This window comes from Glycine soja, chromosome 14, assembly GCF_004193775.1.
Source record: "Glycine soja cultivar W05 chromosome 14, ASM419377v2, whole genome shotgun sequence".
NCBI classification, from domain to species: Eukaryota; Viridiplantae; Streptophyta; class Magnoliopsida; order Fabales; family Fabaceae; genus Glycine; species Glycine soja.
The window spans coordinates 45960297-45975031 of record NC_041015.1 but is presented as its reverse complement, the minus strand read 5'-3'; the positions used below and the strand labels follow the sequence as shown (position 1 = coordinate 45975031).

Below are 14735 nucleotides of genomic sequence, written 5' to 3'. Positions count from 1 at the left end.
GCTTCACCTAAGCCACCAAATGATTACATGGCTAACGATATTATTGTTGGAATTTAACATGAAAGCTAAGATATTCTACTAGCATACCTTAACCACAAGTCAGGTTTCGGGGTATATTATTCTAACCCAAGCTAGGTGAATACATCAGTTATCAATAACGGATGGCTGCGGAACATGGCAGAAGGCTGAAATTCCACCACATAAGCATGCCATTGCGCCTTATGGTGTCACCATGGCCAGACTTCCTTCAGAAATTGCCTACAGCAGTTGGAAAAAAATCCACCATGGCAGGGCCATAGCCACTATTTAACAACACTTGATACAGTTTGCAAATATTAAATTTAAAAGCACAAAAGTATGTTAGTTTATGTCCAAAAATAAATACAGAGGCAGTGGCAAGGGAAGCCAACCCCAGCACTGCAAACAGCAATATCTCTGCATGACATACTTGAGTACATACAGGAGAAGCCTCAAAAGATTCTGACAGAACAGAAGTTCTATAAAAGTGAATTCCAGGTACTGAAGTAACAAGATGTCCTATTGACCTCCAAAGTCATATTTTGTAAGCTGAGTAATCTAGTGAGCCTGGCTGGGTGCATCAATAACAAGAAATGCCATAAACCTAGCCAACTGAGCAGTGAAGTCACAGTTTGAACCTTGATGAATGTCAGCATTGCTAATTTTTGGGAAAAGTGATGCAAAATCAACAGAAGTGACATGAGGGAAATCTTGTCACCATATAGTGTTAGTCACACTGTTCCACTACATAACCATGAAAATTGATCAACAGTTTTGCCATGTTAATGACATACAAACATTGAATCATATAATAGTTGTAAACCTACTATAAGCATGACTTAAGGTACCTATAGAAATGCTAATTTACATAAATATAACCTGATGATACAAATGTTGCTATTATAGGCTTCAAAGTTTATATTAGGGACACTAAGGCAATTGCAGTTGATGTCTTACAGATAACCATTTTACAAGTATAATGCTAACAGTTACAATGTTTTTATACTGAACTGAAGTATCATATAAGTTAACTTAATTGAGTGAAGTGGCCTCCAAAACTGAATGTTAATAACTAGAAGTTTGGTTCATAGAACACCTGCTTTTCCACCAAATAAAGTAGCGTATTGTGGCATGCAATTGTAATTGGTAGATGAAGGCACCTTTCAATATGTCAAGAACCTAACAAGACACCTTGGTTAGGATTGTAAAACATATAAACACAAGTAAAGATACAACATGGTCTGAAGAAAGAGCACTGTGGAAGGAGCCACAACACGAGACAATAATAGCCTGGAACAAGTGTCCATGAGTAAAAACATTCATAGAAAAAACAACTGAACTGATTCTCATAAAAATTAAAAAGAACAATCAAAATAGAATAGCAACAAAAGACAGATTCTTGTGCTCAAATAAAGAAAAATAACTTTCAGGTTGTAAAATTGAATGGTAAATTACTAACATTATGAACAGACAACAAAAGTAGAAAAATATATAAATAAATATAAACTGTTAAACCTCCTACATCATATAAAACAGAAAAGAGGATGATATAACAAATTTGGTGAATCACTGATTTTGGACTCGTTTGCCTAGGGCCAGCTATTCTGCCTACAAAGCAAAAGCCTCAACAAGGAAAAATTAAACTCATTCACAAATAAATAAAAAATGTAAAATTACCATGCTGTGTCGGGATCCTTTGGCTCACAGAAGGGTCTATTCTTGGAAGAATTGTGTAGTTGTCCTCCCCATCATTCACTCTAAATCTGATAGAGGCAAAGAAATCTCATTGCCAATAAGAAGCATTGCTTCTTTACAATTATAAAAGAATAAGTATGTACAGGAGTTAGAAATTTGTGAATTTTATGTCTGATGTCTTATTAAAAAAAAAGAATCAGCGGTATAGCAAAAATGTAATTATTGAAAACCTAAGGGTCTTCCCTTGCTTGATATCGTTCCATCTGCCATTAATGACAAGAAATTAAAAGAAGAAGTTCCATTCTCTCAATCCAACAATTTTGTAGAGACAACAAAACACAAAGTTTCATAAATATATTTCCAAATAAATACAAGCCAATATAGTGACATTTGTCTCAATAATGTTCACAATAACCAAAAAATTTCCTATGTCAACTAAGACTTTGTACATTGATTGCTTTGAACTTTAAGAAAATATGCTGCCCATTTCTGGCGAATCGTTGTAATTGTTTCGTTGTCTAACGCCGTTCCATCAAGAAACCACTACAAAATATGAAGAATACAAAGGGTGTATTTAATGAAGATGTAAAATGAATGAAAATACTACTAAAATAGTAATTTGAAGATGTTAAACCGAACATACCATGCTCCAATCATTCTTTAAACCCCCACTAATGATGTTCCACATCCAATGCATCACGTAGTAGCCACACTCATACCCTCCACTTTGAACATGGCTCTACATTCCATCTGTCACATGGGTATTTTACTGGAAACAGTAACAGGGATGCATGCAGAAAATGGTTTGCTTTCACACGGCTTGTGTGAATCGAACTCTGTCATAAGTGATTTGAAGGAACATAATTATAGGACAAAGCAAGAGCTTGATATGTGCAGAATCTTGAAAGGGAAATTGCTGGCTGACATCAAGAACAGTTTTGATCGTATTAATAAGAAAGAAGTTGAAGCTGGAGAAATCACCATCAAGCTAAATAATTTTGCTAAAAACATATCAGACCTACAACTTCAGGAGGAGATGATGCTGCAAAGGTCGAATGAAATGGGATCCCAACTTGCTAAACTGATGAGGGAATTGGATGTGAGTAATACAGATATTGTGACATCCCTTTTAGATCAAGACAAACTACTGAAAAAGAAAGTAGTGGCCATTGAATGTGAGGCCGAATTTTTTATGGCAGATTGGTATGCCAGAGACTTTGAATCAGTTACCATTTGATTCATGTAGCCAATCTCATTTAGTGGAAAAAGGCTTTGGTTTCTGTTGTTATTTATAATCTTTGATGCCATGAGCCACTCTTTGTCTTTCTTGGTGGCATAATAGTTGAAATTCTTTTTACCTTAACCATTATCACTATTTTTAAATAAGGAGTAAATCTGTAAATGACTATTAATTTATTATTTTTAATTTGAAAACATAAGCTTACTCTTATAGTATAAAAAAGCTTCTATTTCATTTTGATTTGATATAGAATTCTAAACATATAAAGAACCCTTGTCACCTAATTCAATATATTTTTCCTTGGTAAAAGAAAGTGGCCTAGGCCCAACCAAAATTGAATTCTTCTACGGACTTAATTGGCTCAAATATCTCTGTAAATATAGAAGATGATTACAAAGTTAGGAGGATAAGAAATCCTCCTTTATAAGTAAAAAAAAATAAAATGAAAACAGAGATCCAAGAATCAATGAAGCTAAGCTACCCAATATCCCAACATATCTGTAAGAAAAACCCTTGTAAAATGGTTGTGTACTCCATGTAACTTACTCTTGTTTCTTTTTAAAGTATGACATAGAAATATTGAAGATTATTCTAATTTTCTTTTAGGAATAACTGTGGGAAGAGCTTTGGCATATTTTGCCTGGATGAAATGAAATTTTATATTATTTGGATGGTTTATACTGTACACTAGATGGAGTAAATGCTAATATGGCAAACCATGGTTTGTACTTTAGTATTGTCAGTGAAATTAACTTACAGGGTACTCTAGTCTAAGTTGAGGGCCTTAGTTATGATGTTGAGACTCTGTTTTTAAAATATGAAGATAATTGTTAATGAATCATGCTTGTTTTCTTAGTCTTTTGAAAATGATTTTGAAAATCATGGTTTGGTGACCAAAATTATCATGCAGGTATATTTATATCTTTCTGCTATTGGGATGCTTTTGTTGGGAGGAGCATTAGCATGCTATAGTGAGCAACAACTATTCTATTTTTCCATTCTAAGTTTCAGTAGATTTGAATTTAATTCATTTCTTTTGCTTAAATGGATGTACTGCTTTGTTTGTCTTGTGTGTGGAAATGCATCAGTGTTGAGCAATGCACGAACAAGGGAGCAAAATTGCACAAAAGGAATGAAGTTGATGACTTCAATCAACCATTTTAATTTAAATTTCACTAAAATTAGGATTCTACACTAACTTCTGGTAGGGATTAAAGACCAACAAATTAAGATTCAACTGTATATGAACAAAGTTGAACATATCGACAAAATATCAAATTAAAAAAACATAACCAATATATCAATATAAATATAGTTTACTATTAAAACACCATACGAACATCAACCAGAGCTTCAATAAGAAATAGCCACTGACCCGTTTGCAGCCCACTCAAAAATGCATCAGCTTCTTCATCAACAAGTCATCGATGACATGCACGTGTCTTCCCTGCAACCACAATTACCAAACATCATCATTAAAAGAAATTACATGGAACCTGCGACCTTTCTTCAATAGTACACGAACCAGTTAACCTAAAACAAGGTTAAAATAAGCTTAACCTAACAAAGTTAGTAATTGACTAACCAATCTCTGTCTTCACGAAACTTCGAGCCGAGAAGTTGGAGCGATGAAGTCGAAGAGGTGAGGTCAATGTCAAAGAAAGGAGCTTCAATGGAAGAAGGGGTAGGGCTTCAATGTCAAAGAGCTGAGGTCAATGTCAAAGAAAGGAGCAAGGTGAAAGGTCTAGGGTTCAAAGCAAGGAGAAACGAAGGAGCAAGGTGCAACATGAACAAACACGCGAGGGTTCAACCGAAGGAGCAAGCAGAAATGTCTAGGGTTCAAAGCAAGGAGAAAGGTAGCAGAAAGGTACAGCCGCGAGGTTCAAACGAAGGAGCAAGCAGTTTGGCTTTTTTTTATTTTTAGAATTACGACAGTTTTTTTCTAAAAACCGGCATAAATTTTTTAAAACATAACATTCTAAGATAACCGCCTTAGAAAGTGCGTCGTAAAATGCAATTTGTTACACAATAATTACAAAAATGCCACTGCACCACTTTCTAAAGCGGTTCCTCAAATAACCGTCGTAAATCACGTGTCTTAAAAAGTCATTTTTCTAGTAGTGTGTCAATATGTCGTTTGTTCGGGTGAAATTAAACTCAAATTCTTTAAACAAAGTCTCAAATTTGAGTATTGTGAAAGAAAAAAAAAATATAATTAAAAAAGGAAATTGCAATAAAGGTAGTCTATCAAAATCCACATGCCAAGGTCATGGCTACCCTTCGTAAATTCATCCTTGACAATGGTCGAAGTTAGAGGAGAGATGGTGGTAGTGAGGAAGAAGCGAGATTAAGGGGGGAAAAAGTTCACTAAATGTTTTAGTATCTCATTGAAAACTGAAAACATCAATCATTATAAAACTTTTACTTAATGCTAAAACATTAGTCAATTTGAAATGAAGAGAGTAATTTTTTTACTTATATTTACATTTTAAACATTTGTTTCAATATTTACGACCTCGGGATTTTCCTTTCAACGTGATGCTGGAAATGTTTCATTAATTATAGGTTAGCAAACAAACTTCTATAATTTTTTTTCAAGACATCTAAAAAAAATTATAACAAAAATTGACATACTATAAAATCAAACACTTGTTAAACATGTATTTGTAAAAAACAAATCTATTTGTTAATACTTAAGGAAGAAGGTGGAGGAAGATACTTGGGCTTCCCTGCAGTGGTGGGTAGAAGTAAAAGGGCTAACTTTAACTTTATTAAAGATAGGGTGTGGCAAAAAATCAGCTCTGGGAGTGGGAGGATGTTATCAATGGCGAGAATAGAAGTCCTTATAAAATCAATGGTGCAATCTATCCCTACTTATTGTATGAGCATTTTCCAAATACCACAATCTACTGGGGATGAGATTCAAAAGACGGTGAATTATTTTTGGTGGGGGAAGAGTACGAGAGGAGTGAAGGGAATTCATTTGTTGAAGTGGGACTTCATGGGTCTTCAAAGCAGGCTTGGGATTCAAAAATCAGTTCGCTTTCAATTTGGCCATGTCAGGGAAGGAGGCTTAGAGAATTAGTTCCATGCCAAATGTTTTGCTAGCTCGAGTCTTCAAAGCTAAATATTTTCCAATAGGGGACTTCATGGGTGTGACTCTAGGACATAACCTATCATATACTTGGCGAAGCATTTTTTATGCTAAAATGATTATTAAAGAAGGCTTTAGATGGAAAGTGGGTAGTGGTGCTGAAATTAGGGTGTGGAATGAACCCTGGCTGAGGTTAGAGAGCAATCTTTATCTAGAAACTCGTATTATTGATGCCTTGAGTGGAAGTTGGAATCCTAGCCTTATTCATCAGTTGTTTTGTCCTCGGGATGCTAATGCAATATTGAGGTTGCCAATCATAGATCCTTATACAATGGATGAGAGAGTTTGGAGATTCGCTAACAGTGAAAATTATATGGTTAAAAGTGCATATCACTTTATTATGCACTGGTTTATAGATGACGACAACGTGAACAATGATGGAGATTGGCAGTGGATTTGGAAATTGGAGGATCCACCTCGTGTGAAACTATTTTTGTGGAGACTTTGTAAGGAGTGCTTACCTAGAAAGGCTAACCTAAGAACACATGTTGTAGACTGTACACTAGAATGCCCTCTTTGTGAGTAGCAAATAGAAAACTCGTTCCACACGTTTGTGACTTACTCGGTGAACTGGAGCTATTGGGAAAAAATCCAGCTACATCAAGTGGTTGAAGACCTGATATGTGAAGTGGATTTGTGCTCTGGATTTATTTCCAGGTTGCTTTGTTGTGTCAGTGTAGCAAAGGAAATTAGTAGCTATGATGCTATGGAATGTCTGGAAGAGAAGAAATGATAAGTTGTGGAGTAATAAAGTTGTGACAGATTTAACAATGGTTTATAATGCAAATAATTTCTTCCAAGAGTGGATTTAAGCAAGGGAGGTGCATAGGAAAGTAGGGAAAAAGACTGATGAGTACAACAGTGACCATTGGATTCTTCCTCTACTAGGTTGTATAAAATGCAATGTGGACACGTCTTTTAGAGAGCATCTGAATCTTAATGGAGCCGGGATTTGTCTTCAAGACCATCAAGGTAACATTATGGCTATTAGAACTAATTTTAGACACCCTTGTTTAAAGGTTGCAGAAGGAGAAGCATGGGCGCTTGAGGAAGCTATGGTGTTTCAAAATGTAACTTTTGAAACTGACATTGAAGTCACAGTGAATAAAGATCAATAATAAAGCCATGGATAACTTTGAGTTGGGCCACTTAGTTCAAAAGCGTAGGAGAACGTTAGTGATCGACTATTCCATCTTATGCCATTGTTTCCAATCCAATATGATATATTCATTTGTGGAGCTATTTACTTGATCTAGACATTTTTGGAACACCTCTAATAAAGGAACAAATAGTCCATTTTGAAAAAATTTATTGTTAATCTCTTTCGGATATGATTATATCTGATCCAAATGAGAAGAGCTTGCATTAGTATCTCAATTTCAATTCAAGCATGGGTTTTGCTAGAGACAAGTCAATGGTGTTGCCCATCTCTCTCTATATTTGTAATCATGCCATTGCTAGTGTTGAACAGTTAGTGACCAATGAGATGATATAAATATTTTCCAGTAAAAAAATACTTAAGGAAGGAATAATGACAAAAGAGATATGTTGATCAATGATGTGCCTTATTCAGCTTGAAAAGTTTCTTTATGAACAATAGGATATGACGATCAAAATTTAAATACTATATAGATATATACCACCAACAAAAGTAAAGTAAGCTCCTCAACAATTCAAAGTATTCCAATTTATAATCAACCCAAAAAACAATCCAAATGTAAATGAAAACTAGTTAGGAGGTGTCATGAAAATCTAGCTCAATTAATTGAGTAAGGATGTTTAAGTTGTTGTAAATCTCTTGACATTGTCATCGATTTCTATAGATATAAGAAAACTAATTAAAAAGTTTTTTTTTTCGCATAATTGAAAACATGTCTAACCGTTTCAAAATATTTAGATTTTATAAATAAGGTTTAAACTATAAACATACTTTCAGACAGAATACAAATTAGTTATTTAAATTTAATTACACTACAAGAAATGTCACTATTAGTGACCCACAAAAATGTCACTATATGTACATTATCTGTGGGTATAGGTATATTAGACATTTACCCACACACAATTTTAATGTAGGTTTTGAATGAGATTAAGTCACACATACAAATATCACTATAGCCTATATCTATACTTTATAACAATTGTGGGGAATTAGTTTATTAACATATGCCCACAGTATGCCCTGACACTGTAGCATGTAGACCTTTTTTTCTCCACTGAAATTTGATACATTATATTTTATTACTGGTTGGGTCTCCCATTCCCATCGCTTGATTATATTTTATTACTGTATTGCATGCATAAACTAATTTTATGATAAATTATATGACAAATCTAATTTTACAAAAATAATGCTAAATTATTTTACTTCTATAACAATTGATTTTCTGCAAACTCAATTCATTACTTAACCTGCCAATGACATTAAGAACATATTCTTAAGCTATCTACACACTAAACAATAAGATTAATAACTAAAAGTGGCCCTTGATAATCCATTTCGTGATCATAATTTGTTCAAAACACACCAAGATTATTAAAGATCTGTTTATCATCCAAAGAGAAAAGAAACACACTACCTAAACTGATAGAGATTTAAAACACTAAGTTTCATTTACACTAATACAATTAAATGTAATAATACATGACCACCTTGGAAGTTACCATTTTCACTCTATAGTTCACATAAAAGATCCCTACAAAAAGGAATTAGAAGAATTTAGAACAACAAAGATAAGACGACAATAATAGGTAGTAAAATAAAGAAGGAAGGATCATAGAAAAATGACAAAGAAGATTGAACCTGCTTCAAGTGACCCTGGGGAAGTAGAAAACCTTCTCCCAATACAAGGAACATAAAATTAACCATTCAAACCACTTCAACTAAACTTTAAAAACCAACAATAAAAATCATCAAGTAAAAGATATTTGATCAATGTCACAATGAAGAAGGAAAATATTCACATGATCTCTTAACAAGGAAGAAAAAATAACCAGAACATCATATCCTATAGTAGTATAACTAGTCTAAATCAGATCATTGAATGGTAAAATCAACTTCTATATATTATTATAGGTACATAGATTATCAAGTTTTTGTTTTTTGGTTCAAAAGTATACCGTTGATTGAGTTCAATGTCTTACAGTAGTAAATATTAATTTCTCCTAGGTTATTTAAGTTGGAAAATATATCTAGTAAATAAGTACAATGCTAGATCTTAATGTTAGAGAGTTAACATGAAATAGTGAAACATTACTTACGCTCATTTGCATCTTGGTAGCTCTCTCCCATTTTCCTTCCTAACAGGGAATTGGTGTTGATTTATATCTTACCTTATTACTTCACCTGATCATTTCAGCTGAAGAAAAGTGAAATGAATCATGTGGAGAAACAATATAAGGTATTATGTACCTTTTTTTTTCCAAGATAGAACTCAATAGGTTAAGAATATAACAATATTGAAAATATATAATAAGTCATTAAATCCATGAGATATAATAATTAGGGGAATATCAAGAGAAAAGAAAAATATCTTAGATCACTTTACCTCAATTTACTTGGGTACATTATGATTTACAGGAGCTGAGTTTTTTTATTCAAATCAACTTCTAAACTACATTTCATAATTAAAATAACATTATAGATAGAGAATGAACAAACGTCAAGAGAATAATGACACAAAATTTAAAGATTTGAGTTTAAATACTGTAGAAAGAGACTTGTCTAGGCTCATGACTTTATTTAAGCTTAGAAACCATGAAGGCTCTTCCTGTTGATATAACTATAAACAGAATAGAGGAGCCACTGCTTCTCAACTCAAAGTCATGCTCAGTAAAATATTGCATTAATAATGTCTATTTCAATATAAGAACTTTAGCAGAGGATGAATGTGTCCTAGACAAAAAAACATGAATCTTGATCACATATATTGGAGCTATAACTCACAAGAAACACAAAATATCTGATAGCTAACTAAAATCCTAAGCAAGTGATGCACAAAAAATTATAAAAGATTTGCCAAGCAAGAACATTGCACACCTTAAGAGTAAACAATAACTAGGCAATTCCATAGTTGTAGATTACAATAAAATCATATTAAAAATACATACGTGATCCATTAGGTGACAAGATCATCTATCATTATCATGCAAATCAAAGGAAATTGGTAAGACCTGCCCATAATCTACAAAACAATTTGTGTTATAACCTGTAATAGATCAATAATACTAGTCAACAAGCATAAAGAATGATTAATTTCCAGCTTCAACTAATGTAAATTTAGGATATTTTTTTAATTAGCAAAGGTTTCTTGTTTTTCCCCTCATGTTAACCTCAATATAGATAAAACAATTAGATATTTTAAAATCAAAGAAATATTTGTTTAAGAGCAAAAAATGTAAATATATTTAATATAAAAGCCTTGTAGGATGAACTAAAACAACAACTGCACAAAACAAAATACCAAATCAATCTAGATATATAGAATGTAAACGACAATGCTTACTTGCACTTTTGCTCCTTTTTTGGTAATGATATTGCTTTATTTACAAATACAACCTACTGCTACATCATAACAACAAGTATTATAAAAAAAACAACCATCATGAACTATGTAAGAAAAATACATGAACACTATGTTGCCACTTACAACAAAAACCCTAGTTGTTGCCATGATTGCTCTGAAACAACCAGACTAAGGAAATTATAATAAACTTCAATAGCAAATTGAAAGAAGCAGAAGCTACATTGTGATTCTAGAAAAATATAACAGAAAACACGCCAAAGATCATGCAAACCATATATGTTATCACAATCGTCACCATAGAATCAAGCAAACACAAAAAAGCTAATTGCTACTACAATGTGATTCTAGATTAATCACTAAAATTAACATCAAAATCAAATACTTCAAAAGACAAGCGAATAAACAGTTTGGTGAAACATGAAATTCATGATTAAAACTTTAATTTTACATTGTTGATGATCAGATCGAGCTTAAATCCAACTCAAACTCGACCAAAAATACAATCAGTACTGCCAAAAATAATTGTTGTTTACCTAATTGAAAAGCATAATATGAATGTGCATGCGAGAGAGAATGATGCGATGAGAGTAGAACGCGAGAGTGACGAAACAAGAGGGGAATGAAGGGAAGCAGAGGAACGAAGAGACAGCTAGAGTGCACAAGCGATTATGAACCTTTACACTTTTAGTAGAATTAAAAGAAAAAAATAATGAAAGGGAAGGGTTTTACCTACATCTACTATATGTGCGTAGATATTATACTTACCGTAAATTATGTATCACTATAGATGTATGTCGGTATAGGTAACTTTTTTTGTGGTGTTAGAATATATTACATGTAATGTAAAATAAAATTAATATTGTTGAACTTTATATTAAATATCTTAGATAAAATATACTCTAATAAGTTAATAGCTTAAAATTTTTGGCTGAAATGTAGTAAGTTTGTAGTCTCATAAAATGAACAAATTTTTATTTTGGTTCTTATAATTTCTTTTTAATTTTTATTCTTCAAAATATAAAGCCATTATTTTTAATTCTTATTGTCATATGATATTAACTGCTTATCTTTATTGGAAGATTAAGAGACAAGTGACAACACCCATTAGTGTCTAAAATACCACGAAAACATGTAATATATTTTTTTATTGAAAAATTCTGGATTCTTAATTAAAATAAAAGTTATTTATTTTCCTAAAATAAATAATTTTTTGTAAAAAATATATTTATATTAGACTTTTGAGGATTGAATTTTTTTTAAAAAAAAATTATGCCATCTAAAATATAAAAAATCACCCACAAAGACCTAAAATAATGATTTCAAATTTTAGAAAATAAAAAATTACAAGAATTAAAAACAAAATTCACTGATTTTATAATTATTATAAAAAAAAACTTTATAATGAGATTATGAGAATTAATCTCTTATTATTCATACATATTTTTTTTCCAAAAAAGAGTATCCAAACTATCTATTATTATTTATTATTTATTACTTATTACCACACATAAACTAACATTACAATAACAATACAAAAAAAATGACTGTCCGAGGCAAACTTGCAAATCTCTCTCTCTTAGACACAACTTGCAAATTTCTCTCTTCTCTCACACGCACACAAACCCACATTCTATCGTCACTTTTTTTTTTTAATTTTTTACACTTTACATTCATCTCACACGAGTGTCTTGCAGGTGGAGGTGAGTGGGTCCCACATCGCCGGCAGAAGGAACTTCCGGCCGCGCATCCCCACCGCGTTGTAGCTCACCCCCGTCGCGTTCTCCGCCAGAACGTCCCCGGCGTAGCCTGGATACGCCCCCTTCCCGAAAATCCCGGTGCACGCCGACACCGCCTCAAGCGGCGCACTCGCCGGCCCCTGGTAGTAACCGTCCTCAAACGGATTCGTAACCGCCCCAGCCAAAACCGTCGCTAAATTTATCACCATTCCGTCAACCCCAACATCGCCGTTAGGCGACACTAACGGCGGCGTTTGGGGACCGTATAATGGTTGGTGGAACGGCCACGCGCACTGCCCGGGACACTGCGTAACTGAATTCCCCACCCACGCGTACGCGATCTTTTCGGAATTTCCGTTCTTGCCCCTCCCGTGGGTCCCACACTGGTTCATGCAGAAGTCCTCGACCGCCACGTCAGCAGCGGTGAGGATGACGTGGACGACGCGATCCCCGGGCGCCGAATTTAGTTTCGGATTCGACGCGAGAGCTACGAGGTTGTCGTTTTTGAGTGATTTTCCGAGGGAGTAATTCTCGTCGAGGATTTGGTTCCCTACGACGAGGGTGCAGGGGCCTCCCCTGTAGCTCTCGGTGGTTTTCCACCACGTGGAAACTGAAGGGGATTCAGGTGATGACGTGGAGGTTAGGGATTCGAGGAAGTCGATGACTATGGAGCGTTGCGTGGGGGTGAATGTACCGTACCATAGCAAATGGAGCGTAATGTTGCCCTTAAGAAGGGGACCTTTGTGGTATTTTAGGACAAGTGGTTGTTTTTGAACCAAAGCTAACATGCGATTCGGGGCACGAGAGGTGGCTTGGGAAATGTTTGGGAGAGAAGATAAGAGAATTAGAAGGAGGAAGAGGAGATAGGAAAATTGGTGTGAAAGAGCCATTGGCGATGAGTATTTGAGAGTTTGAGAAGGGGTAGTGTTTATATCATTTTGGAGTAGTGTGTGTGAGGAAGATCGAGTGTGATTTTGGATATGGTTTTGTTTAATGTTAATTAATGGAAACCGTGTATTTTTAGTTAGAGGAAGTACTACTGTCTCTTTCAGATGCTAATATATACCCCCTATGTGCATGGTTCATCTTCCACTTCTATTGCCATGTAATAATTGATTAATTAATGATTTGGTAGAGATTTTTGAGTAATAATACATGAACTCTTCTCTATTAGAAATGTCTCTTAAACGGATATGTGCAATATATATCTATTGCCATATGTATAATTTATTAATGGTTGTATAAAGATTGTAGATAAATGATACACCAACACTTTTCAGTCACAAATATCTCCTTAACAGTTAACACATACTACTATCATTTTTTTCTGTGTTTGTCTGGTCTCGTATCATAGCCGCCGTAGGTAAACAATGCTGAAACATGAAGTTACTCCTTTTAACTTCTCCTATATAAGTTACTCCTCCTTTTAATTAACTTTTCCTTTTAAGTCGCAGTCAAACTCAAGTTATTCTAACACAACAGAAATAAACACTATAATTTGGATCCGCTCTAGTTAAATTTCACTACAGCCACCATCCTACAAAATCTCAACCATTAGTTATTACAATAATAGTCGAAGAGAGAGTGAGAGTGAGTGATCAATGTCAGAGATTTCTACAGCATCCTTCTACAGAGATAGCAAAGGGTCTTGGTTTATAGACAGTAATATCTCTCTTATCATATGTTTTTAGTGTTTAGGGATCCTCAATTTAAGATCTAAAGAGTAAGTGTGTATTTGGTTTCACATTCAGAAATTAATTCTTAATTTATAATTAATTTTGAATATATTTTCAAGTAAAAAATTTAAAATTAATTACAATTCCAAAATTAATAATGGATTGAAATAATTTTAATAGTTTTTGCATTATATTGAATAAAAATTTGTACATAAATTTTACTTTTAACTTAATTTTATAATAAAACATCTAAATACAAATTATATCACTTTAAAATTAATTTTAATTAAAATTAATTTTACAAAATTAATCATATTTAAAATTAATTTTATCAATGTACAAACTATTTACGCACTAACTCTATGAGTACATATATCCACCTTTATCACGTGTTTTGGGTGTCAAGTTATTCCTATCTGAAAATCAAAGACTTACTTTTTGAGATTTAAAAATTCACTTCTTATCAAAGTTTTAAATGCTTACAGTATTTCTTCACAAAAATTAGATTCTAACTTTTCAAGATATCAAAATTTTCTTATCATGCCATAACACCTGTTATATCTATATTTATGTTTCTCTTATTTATTTATCTTTCTAAATATCAAGTATGATATAAGTGTCCGCCCCTCATTTTACAAGATTCTACCAAGGCTAATACATCAATAAAATTCTTAAAATTATGAAGGGTAA

General features: G+C 33.3%; 2 protein-coding genes across 2 annotated transcripts; one reads left to right on the top strand and one right to left on the bottom strand.

Annotated features, from left to right (window-relative positions):
- Positions 1–4604: 4604 nt before the first annotated feature.
- Positions 4605–6038, top strand: LOC114384137. Its single transcript, XM_028343799.1, has 2 exons — positions 4605–4820; positions 5652–6038. The coding sequence occupies exons 1-2, from the start codon at positions 4605–4607 to the stop codon at positions 6036–6038; spliced, it is 603 nt and encodes a 200-aa protein (XP_028199600.1).
- Positions 6039–12092: 6054 nt separating this feature from the next.
- On the bottom strand, positions 12093–13302 carry LOC114383741 (protein EXORDIUM-like 2). Its single transcript, XM_028343475.1, has one exon. The coding sequence runs from the start codon at positions 13257–13259 to the stop codon at positions 12309–12311; it is 951 nt and encodes a 316-aa protein (XP_028199276.1). The 5' UTR covers positions 13260–13302; the 3' UTR covers positions 12093–12308.
- Between the last annotated feature and the right edge of the window lie 1433 nt (positions 13303–14735).

Coding starts and splice junctions, on each gene's coding strand:
- LOC114383741 (XM_028343475.1), bottom strand. CDS start 13,259: ATGGCTCTTTCACACCAATTTTCCTATCTCCTCTTCCTCCTTCTAATT.
- LOC114384137 (XM_028343799.1), top strand. CDS start 4,605: ATGTCAAAGAAAGGAGCTTCAATGGAAGAAGGGGTAGGGCTTCAATGT. Junction 4,821..5,651: donor AGGAGAAAGGTAGCAGAAAG/GTACAGCCGCGA, acceptor TTAATACTTAAG/GAAGAAGGTGGAGGAAGATA.